We start from the raw sequence: 11445 nt of genomic DNA, 5'->3' as shown, positions 1-11445 counted from the left end.
CCTACATATTTGAGTTAACATCTCAATTATTTTTTGATAGACTATCTAGTTGAAGAGAAATTAGTGAACTTTTAATGATTATAGTAGTCCAATTCGTATCATTTATAATGCTATTATTATAATGTTTTCTGAGATTCATTCTCGAAAGTAGTAAAGTTTGTCTGGGAGTTAATTGTTCTTTTCAAGTATTTATGAACTTGTTAACCTATTAAGTATTATTTTATTTTATTTTACTTTTTGTTATTTTGTGTGTGTGTGTGTGTTTAATCGATTTTATTTATTTATTTTTAATTATACATTTAGCCTTTAAAAAAGAATAAAATATATTTTAAAATAAAATATATTAATATTTTGGTAATTATATATTTAAAATAAAATAATTATTTAAATTTATAAGAATTATAAATATATTATATATTTTAAAATTATTAATCTTATTAAATAAAATTATAATTTTAAAACATTTTATTATTGGAATTTCCTTTATTATTTATCACTTTAAAATTAAATCATTAATTATATATATTAGGTCCATGGATAATGGTTTTTCTGTTTGCCGCGCGCGAGGGGTCCGGCTTCAAATTCTGTTTTTCTTTTTCAATAAAAACAGGCGATTTATCAATTCATATGAAATAAAAACAATTTTCAAAATAAAATAAAATTATATATTGTATATTTCTTGTTCCTCTAGTCAACAATAATACTTCTAATAAAAAAACACTTATACCAATCATTTTTATAAAATTCTCTCATGACAATAATCATAAAAAAAAAAAATATTTTTGTTTATACATTTAAAAACGTATATAGTAATAACTCAGTATTATGAGATTAAAAAATAAAACAAATGTAATTTTCTAGAAAAGTTTTTATATATCTAATAAATTGTATTGTAAAAGTAATATTAATAGTAATGATAATAACTTAATATCAAACTATATATTTTTATTAATTAATTGAGTTGAAATACTAATTATAATTATAATTACAATTTTTAATTATTACATGATTAATAATCACCATACAGTACTAGCTACTTTCCGGTAAATCTACATTAACAAGGGCGAACCATAAATGAGTCTCCACACGAAAACTCCAAAGTTGCACCTTCATACCTTCTTTGAGACCATTACTTTTGACGAGGGTACTCCAACCTGTGACAAGATTATATACGACGGTCTCTTCCATTGTCCACTTCTTTAGATTAAACCTTTCTTCCATAATATTCCCTTTTGAATCAATCATCTTCACCGCCAAACTATTAAGAGGCTTATTCTTCTTCTTTTTCTGCTTCACATTCTCATTCTTCTCCTTCTCTCTTTCCTCCTTCCTCTTCTTCCTCTCCTCTATTGTCGGTGTTGTTTCGTCCAACCATTTTCGCTCCGCTTCCGATAAGAAGAAGTTTAAAATTTTGCTTTCCGGTATAGACAATCTACAATTTGATAGCTTAACATCGGTAGCATATAGTTCTTTTTGAAAAACAACTGCTACATTTGTTCCTCCCATCTCTTGGATCTTACGGAGCATCCAAATCGGTAACTCCTTATCCTTATTACTAATTATTTCGGCTGCGGCAGCACTGGCCCTCTTCCCTTTCATCGTCATCATTTTGAAAGACGAAGAAGACTCGCGTTTCCTTTTTCCGATATTGCTATCCTTCTTTTCTTTCGGTATGGTTATCCTCTGGGTATTGGTGGGATTTTGGCTAAGTAATAGTAACGCATAAACAGCGATACGTTCGTTTTCATCAATATCCTTAAGATCGTCAAACTCATGCAAGGGAGCCTTCATTACTACTAATTGAGGGAAAAAAACCTTGCAGAAAGTTTCTAACTCGATAGATAGATTGAAAAAGAGGAGATAAGAAAAATATGTTTTCAAATAACTCAAACTACGTACATTTATATATATATATAAATATGAAATATCTTTAAAGAATATATATCTCAAAGTTTGTTATAAATATATGGAATTATTGTAATATGGAAAGAGTAAGTTGAGAGAGATAAATCCTTATTTTTAATCAATTAATTTAAATAAAATAATTTAAATTGGCTCCCGAAATTTGAGTTTAATATTTAAATTGGTTATTATTATTTATTTATCCCTATTTACAGCATGCATTGTCAGCGATTTTAGGGTTCATACTAACAAGATTTGGGAAATTAATTAAGAAATGTTTGCCTAAACTATCTTTAGGATTGGTTCAAAATAAGGGTTCTTATGTCACTAGTCTGAATCCATTCATTAATTGACACTTCTCAATATTTAAATTTATTTTACAGTAAACTCATAAATTTAACTGTGATTGAAAATTTAAACAAAAATATAATATATTAAATTAGTATATATTTTGTTTTAACAAAAAATAATATAATATTTTATATATGTATATATATTAAAAAATTGATAATATTAATATGATATATATTTAATTAATAATAAATTAAAATTATTATGTTATTTCTCCTAAAAATAATTAACTTATAAATTTTAAAATTTCTTTTATATATATATATATATATATATAACATTGATAATATTACTATGTAAGCCTTTAAAAAAAAATCTTGTCATTAATTCATACGTTAAATTATAGTTACAGAATTTAAAGGAGAAAATAATATATTAAATTATTTTATATATTATTTTACAGAAAAATAACATAATAATTTTAAATTATTATTAATTATATATATATATACATATATTAAATTATTATATATATTTTGTTACAAGGAATAACATAATAAATTAAAAAAATATTATTAATTAAATATATATCACATTAATATTATTTGTTAATGACATATAAATGTTATATATGTTTTGTAAGAATAATATTAACACAATTATGCATTAAATTATTATTTATATTTTTATAAAGAACAACATAATAATTAAAAAAAATATATTATTAAATAAATATTTATCATTTTAATATTATTTGTTAACGATATGTTTTATATGGATAATATTAACACAATAAAAAATTACACATTAAATTATTATATATATATATATATATTATAAAAAACAATATAATAATTTTAAAAATATATATATTAAATAAATATTTATCACATCAATATTATTTATTAGTGATATAAAAAGTATAATATAATAATTTCAAATCATTATTAATTAAATATATGTCTATTAATATTAATATTATGTTTATGTAATTGAGAATTTAAAAGAGGACATCATTTATTATATATATTATATATATATATATATATATATATATATATATATATATATATATATATATATATATATATATATATATATATATATATATATTTAGAGGAGTGATAGAGGAAGGGAATTTAGTGAGGGAATTTGGTGAGGGAATGACGTGACATCACCTTTATTCATTGGAAAATGTAAAAGTGGGAGGAAAGAGAGAAAAAAGAGAAATTATTTGATTTTTTCAGCGAATAAGATTATGCCATGTCATTCCATCACCAAATTCCCTCACCAAATTCTCTCACCTAATCATTTCTCATATATTTAATAGAAATAATATAATAATTTTAAATTATTATTAATTAAATATATATCATAGTAATATTATTAATGTAAAAAAATATATAAATATATATATAAAATATTATATTATTTTTTCGTTAAAACAAAATATATAATAATTTAATATATTATTTTCTCTTTTAAATTCTTAACCATAGTTAAATTTATGAATTAATAATTGGAAAGAAAATTTAAAAATTAACCCATGTGAGTTAGTGAATGAATTAGTGTGTCTATTTTTAAATAGTATCAAAAGAATTATTCATTTGCAACACTATAGTTTCCCTAATATCATTTCCTGCTTAAGTCATTTCATCCCCTATCTAATCTCTCCACTAATAGTTTTCAAATTCCAAAACTTTAGATTTATTTATTTGTGAATCTAATCACTATAAATTTTTTCATTGTAACGGTAGATTTTTTAGCTTTAATTTATAAGACTTTATTTTGTATAGATAACGCCTATTTTTTTTAGATTTAATATTCATAAATGCAACAGAGACAACATCAAAAAGAATGAAACAATGAACAAATCGTGTGTTGAACTCAAAAGATACTGAAGAAGGCTATGTTTTAGATGAAGGCTTTGTAAAAACAAGAACAAGGACATGTTAGTATTTTATCTAAAGAATTTAATGTGTTAGAAAGTGAAGTTAATATCAAAATACACCTATGAAGTGATGTTGATGATGTTAGTGATAATTAAATTAATATATATTTGAGAAAACATAAACAAAGTTATGTTCTTTTAGCTTTAGAGCTTTAAAAAAAATTGAATTTTTTTTCAAAACATTTTAATGCAGCGTCTTTTTCAGTTAAAAAAATATAGTTTTTTTTCAAACATTTTAATTATCAGTAATTCTGTGTTTTTCTAACTTTTTATTTTATTTTTCTAAAACAATTTATTGCTCTTTTTTTAAAAGAACATAACCTATGTTTACACAAATTAAAATATTATTCTTTCAAATTCTCATTTAAAAAAACAAATTTTTTGTTTTCGAATTAACCATCAGTTGGAGAATTTCTGTCCTAAAATCAAGGAAATTGAAGTATTATATTTAAAGCAAAAAATTGTGAAATTAGATCAACAAAACAGATCATGAAATTAACAAGCAATGTGTGGGAAGGAAGTGAATTTAGAGATTTTTTTTATTTTTATTTTTATCTCCTATACACGTGATAGACCACCTAGGACTTTGTTTTAGTTGCTCACTCTTTTGTTGTCGGTATCATTTCTCATATTCAAATACTATATAAAAAAAATTAATATTAGTCTTATATATTTCTTTTATGATCTACACTGAAAATTAAGGCAATTAATTTGAAATTCATTATTAGTAAAATCCAAATTTAACAGTTTGAATGTTTATGTTCATTAATTTGTGTTTTAATTATTTTTTACCTTAATAGGTTTTATGGAATAAATAATTCACGTTATAAAATTTTGAGATATGGAATTTGAATTAAAACAATTAACTGTGATAATGCCAAAATCATTTAGACATCACATTTAACTATTGAGCAAGTGATATTAATTAATGAAACAAAAACATGAAAATAGTCACCAAAAAAAATCACAAGAACAAAACAAGATCCTTGAAAGTTACAAACAAAAGTAAAAAACAACATCCAAACCCTAATTAAAATAAATAAAAGATTATATTGTGGAAACCAAACCCACAAAGGTAAGATCTGCTTGATAAATCCATTCAGTATGAAATTCAACACCACGAAAAAATTCCAGAGAAATCAACTGGTCACCACCACAAACTAGATTTGATTCAGAAAAGTAATATACCCCTGCAAATATATATAATTAATATTAACTCACAACAATTATGTCATTGCTAAATAAATAATGGAACTGTCAATAGACATTTAGAATCAATTTTTTTATTATTTTCTCAAGTATCCATTTGAAAAATCTTTAAAGGTATGAAGATCGATAAATTCTGATATTCCCCAACTCTTTTTTGACGAATTAAAGAAGATTATGCTAGAATCTGCATCAATAATATCTTGAGCACAAAAGTTACACATTGAATGAAAATGAAATGCGTGTTTTTAATTACCTGAAATTGAATAATATTTGAACCTAAATTTATCAAACACAAAGAATTTGATAACTGCATTCAATTCCCACTTATTTGGGAGAGAAGAATTTTCCAACTCTATATACATGTAAATATAATCTTTAGTTCCATGATTACCACCTAGATAGATGATCAATTTCCTGCATGCAAATTATACGTGACAAATATGACTTGATATATATTTAATTAAATTATCATATTAATAATTTTAAAGGGTAAACAAGTAATAAGTACCATGTGTATTTCTCAACTTCAAATTGATCGGAAGTGAATTTATCTTGAGTATTTGATCATATCTGAGAATGACTTCATTTTAAGCGTGTAATGCAATGGCGGATCATCTCTTCCTGATAAATAATTATAATTCATCAATATTAATGTAATCATCATTAATTAATTAAACATGTATATTGTTATAAAATAAAGAGAGATATAGACCTTCAAAACGTAAAGACGAATCCTTGAACCATAGACCCATATTTGATTAGTTCATATACAAATAAGAAATGGAGAACATCAATTTGACTTATATATATAGGATATAGCTAGGGTTCTTAAGGGATGCATGTATTTTGGGAAGACAAACAGACAGACAAGGAATATCAAATTGAACAGTCCCAAGGACAGATATATAGGGCCATAAATGTTCTTTATATTTTCAAGGTCATTCAAATATTTTATGAAACTAAGGTTAATTTGTTCTTTAATTAACCTAGCTAGCACCATCACATACAGGGGCGGAGCCACACAGGGGCTAGGGCCAGCCCCACCTAAATTAAAAAATTAAAATAAAATATGTTATATAAATGTTTAATATGTAACTGATAGCTCAGTTGGCAATCTAATTAATCTTTGAACTTGAGGTCAGGTGATCAAACCAAATAAAAAAATTAATATCCCTGCTCAAGAACTTAACAAATCTCCTAAATTTGATGTTGATGTAAGTTCTCTTAAATTGATCCAGCGTTAAATTAATATCCCTGCTCAAGAACTTAACAAATCTCCTAAATTTGATGTTGATGTAAGTTCTCTTAAATTGATCCAGCGTTATGTATTCCGATATGGAAATATCATTTTAATCAAATGGATGAAATTAGACGAGCTTATATCAAGATGAGATCATATCAACCTATTAAGGATGAGTACCCGACGACCAAATTTGGAAATCAAAATCGACGGTTCCAAAGTCATTGGCTTAAGAAATTTACTTGGTTAGAATACTCTCCTTTGAATGATGCTGTTTTTTGTTTCTCATGTTTCTTGTTTGAACATAAGCAACCCCAAAATCTACATTTACAATAGATGAATTCAAATATTGAAAACGAGTTAATGATGAGGATAAATGCTCTTTTGTTATGCATATAGGATGTAATATTTCACCACATAATAGGGCAGTTGAATATTTTGATAATTTAATGAATATTATTGTCATATTGACAAATTACTAAATGCACAGTCTTCAGATGAAAAATAAAATAACAGATTCCGGCTTACAACAACTATTAAAAGCACTCGGTGGCTCACTTTGCAAGCGTGTGCATTGAGAGGGCATGACGAGTCTCCATCTTCTATTAATCGTGAAAATTTTATTGAAAAAAAAACGAAGCATAGAAAGTTAAATCTGAGATGCAAGTTGGAGTCAACCCCATGTAATTTTTCATCCTGGCTCCGCCCCTAATCACATATAGTAGAATATAAGACATTTGGTTTCTTCGTCCAAACTTTTTTCAATGGCCAAGCAAAACAATAAGCAAAGAAAAAATAGTAATGAAAATTAGCTTATTATTAATATTTAAAAGAAAATAAACAAAATTAATATAATGTAAGTAATTTAAATTATCGAGTTAACTCTTATGATTTTCTATTATAAACGGAATAATGTGTTAGGATTTATGTCATTTTTAAACTATTTATTAAACTTTTTGCAATTATAATTTTACAATTTTATAGATATATTTTATATCTATAAATTAAAAATAATAATACTTATTCAAATAAATGACCTCATATAATTGATTTTTTTAATAAAAAATTTTGTAAATAACATTTGTTTTTTGATTTTATAAATTTACCTATTTCACTAATAAATTTAAATAAAAAATAAGAATGGAATATAGCCCTGTCTGAGTTCATTCGTCTGGTCCAATACGCACTTACGGTGTTTCTCCGCGTAGCTAAAGTCTAACGGCCCAATGTTTATTGCTTTTATTTATTTGGACTGGTTTTATGGGCCATATATATACAACTTTTTTATTTTGTTAATTTGTAATAATATGTTAATTTCTAAAAAAATGTTAACAAAATACAAATAAAACGACTTACACTTATTTTAATAAAAATCCAAAAATGAAAAAGAAAATTAGTTCTCACAAAACACACCATTTGTCTTATTAAAATAAAATAAAATAAATAAGAGTTCAAATACGAAGAGAAATCAACAACAAAAAAAAAAAAAAAAAAAAAAAATTATAGTTATAGAAATTATAAGTTAATCTAAGATAAAGTTATAAAAATTTACAAAGTATAAAGTTATAGGGTTTTTGTTTTTATTTAATATGAAAAATGTTATTAAATTAAAAAAATTATAATAATAAATGGATGAGAACAAATATTTTTTTAAATCATACTAAAATAATAATTTTATAAATATTTTGTAAAAACATGTATTATTTTAAATTTTTATAGAATGAAAAAAAATACAGGAGACCCTTTTTTTTTTTTTGTGGCTGCTCATTCATTTGATACTGAAAAAATAAAATATTTTTAATGTAATAAGTTGACATGCTCTAATTTGAAATCCTAAATATGTTCATGCTTCTGTCAATATTTGATTTATCAACCATTTAAATTAGTCATGTTAGCAAAATATTAGATAATTTAAATTATAAACAAAATATTAATTTTTTATTAACTTTTTATCTCATTCAATTACATTTTATAACAAATAAAAATTCTTATTACTTCAATTAACTAATAAATGAAATTTGAGTTGACAGTAATAAGAAAACAAAATGGTAAGAGTGATTAATAAAAGATTAAAATTATAAATTTAATCTTCACTAAAATGTCTTAAATAAAAATAAAACCATAGTATTTTTTTTTTTAGCTATTGAAATAAAACATATCTTTTAATTAGTATAAGGATGACTCAGAATAAATATATTTATTTATTATTACACAAATTGGAACTAATTAAGTTGGAGAAAGGGATCATTAAATAAAACTTATCTTTGAATTGTTTTTAAATCTTTTTTTTGTCGGCTTAACAGCTGTTTGATATTATTTGATAAAATAATAATAATTTAAACATTTCCACGGAAATGTGGCTATTATTCAGAGGGCGTCACCAATGACGTTTATGGCTAACAAATTTTATTCCTGAAATTTCATTCTGATTTATTGACCGTCTGAATTTTCTGTCTCATATTTACATGTCAGAATTTCTTTCATTTTAATTTCTTTCCTCTATTTTATTATATATATTAATTAAAGTTTTATTTATTTATAATAACTTAGTTTTTTTTATGTTTGGTTGGAATTATTAAATAATTACAAACTAATAAATATTATTTCACTTATCTTATTAATTAACATACAAAAATATCTTATATTTTAATTAAAAAAAATTATTTTATTATTATATATTAATATTTTTATAATTCATAAAAATCGCCACTAATTGTATCTTTATAAATAATCTCAAGAATAACCTACTATCTTATTGTATCTTATGAAAACATATATTTTTAAAATACAATACAAATGTATCATAACCATAGTCAAGGAAGTTAATAAAGATTGTCTAAGTATTATTTGAAAAATATTATTGGCTAAAAATAAATGTTTTATAATTTTAATTAGTTAAATTGTTATAATATTTTTATTCAAATTTTATAAAAAGAAAGTATATATATTTTAATATTTTAGTTTATAAATAAAGTAATTAAATAGTTAAAAATAAATAATATATAATTTTTGAATTTTAATAAAAACAAAAATGTAATAAATGTAAGAGTTCATTTGATGTTGAAGGTTTAAGTTTTTTTTTAATATTTATCACATTACTCTATTTTATTTATTAAATTTATAATTAAAATATAAAAAACAAATTGCATTGATTTAGTGTACTCACATAGAGTGCAATATGAAAATAATTTATTTGTCATAAACTGAATATTGCTTGGTCTAAAAGAAAAGAATAATAATTATCTCTTCCCCAAGTATATCATGGCAGAAATAAAATATATAAATATTATACTAAATATTTTGTGGAAATTTTGTTTTTTAAGATACAACCAATCAAAAGACAAAAGGTCACTTTCATCATAATAGAGATCGATTTAATTTGCATGTGGTCAAAAAGGCTGATTTGAATTATAGCTAATTAATTAATCAATATGAATGATACTATGTACCAAGTCAATCTTTTATTAGTTCATTAATTATGTGAGAAAGACCTTATTTTAAGTTTTATTTATATAATTAATTAAGTCACTGTTAGTTTGGAATTATATATATTTATGATTTGGGCTGGGTTGGTTTGATAACAAGACTATTTAAAAATAAAATTATTGAAATATTTTGAATAAATAAATAAATAAATAATAATTTGGTTGTATTTAAATTACTTTCATTTTCTAATATTTTACTAACTATTTAAAACAAAAAAACATTATATACATTCTAAAACTATTTTAATAACTTATTCATCTATCACTTCCATTATCTCTTTTTATTTTGTGAGGACAACTATTTTTATTTAATATTTCACATAAATAATAATCAATACTTTTATTATATAAGAAGTAACAAGACAAAACCAATTAATGAAGACTGAAAAGATGACTGAAAATAATATTGTTTTTTATTTTGGGTTATTTGAAAGAAAAAAAGATTATAAATTCAATTTTATTATTTTAAATTATTTGAATTATTTGAATTTTTTTTTATAAAATTAAAAACAATATAATATTATAATTGATAAAATAAATTTACTTGATTTGGTATCAATTATTTATTTTTTATTTTTATAATATCTTATCATCAAACATTAATTCAATCAAATATGAATAAAAATATCAAATCTCTTATTATTTTAAATTAAAATAACAAATTTAAATTTAAATATATTTTTTGTCAAACAAAGTATTTGATTTAATGGCAAACAAGCTTAGAGATTAGGTATTATAAGATTGCATATTAATTTTTTATTAATCATTTTCATTGAAGTATTTATTTGGTCACGTTAATGACGAGTTATTGTGTTAGGCTCCCTAATTTTAGTTAAGGTATACATAAAATCTCTCCTAAAAATAACGGCATACACAATAAATTACAATAAAATATTGATCTTTTTATAATATATATTATCATTTACAAATGATAAATAATAATAATATTATATATAAAATAATAATAATATTAACTTCACATCGATTTTGATCTTAATATGTATAAATGATATGTGGGTCAATAAAAAAAGGTTAACATCATTTTAATTTATATATTTATAAACAAAATTATAAATTTAAATAAAAATCTTTATTGTTAATTAAAATCTTAATAATCTACACTAAATATTAATATGGTTAATTGAATAAACAATTTTGTTTTATAAATTTAATGGTTATTTAAAATATTTGTAAATAAATTCTTATTACAATATATATATATATAACATTTTAATAATAAAATTGCTTAATTTATCAATTTATTATTAAAATATTTTTTATTATAATTTTTTATTATTTAATTTTAAATATAAAATATAATTTATAATTTGAATATCTTAAATAATCCAATTTTTTTAACAAGCAAA

The 11445-nt window shown here is 22.1% G+C and overlaps 1 protein-coding gene across 1 annotated transcript; it reads right to left on the bottom strand.

Moving 5' to 3' along the window:
- Positions 1–1029: 1029 nt before the first annotated feature.
- LOC124912771 (B3 domain-containing protein At3g25182-like) lies at positions 1030–1791 on the bottom strand. Its single transcript, XM_047453419.1, has one exon. The coding sequence runs from the start codon at positions 1789–1791 to the stop codon at positions 1030–1032; it is 762 nt and encodes a 253-aa protein (XP_047309375.1).
- Between the last annotated feature and the right edge of the window lie 9654 nt (positions 1792–11445).

The sequence above is a fragment of the Impatiens glandulifera genome, chromosome 8, assembly GCF_907164915.1.
Source record: "Impatiens glandulifera chromosome 8, dImpGla2.1, whole genome shotgun sequence".
Taxonomy (NCBI): Eukaryota; Viridiplantae; Streptophyta; class Magnoliopsida; order Ericales; family Balsaminaceae; genus Impatiens; species Impatiens glandulifera.
This window is presented reverse-complemented; position numbering and strand designations above follow the sequence as displayed.

Excerpts from the sequence above, each read along its gene's own strand:
- LOC124912771 (XM_047453419.1), bottom strand. The coding sequence starts at position 1,791 with ATGAAGGCTCCCTTGCATGAGTTTGACGATCTTAAGGATATTGATGAA.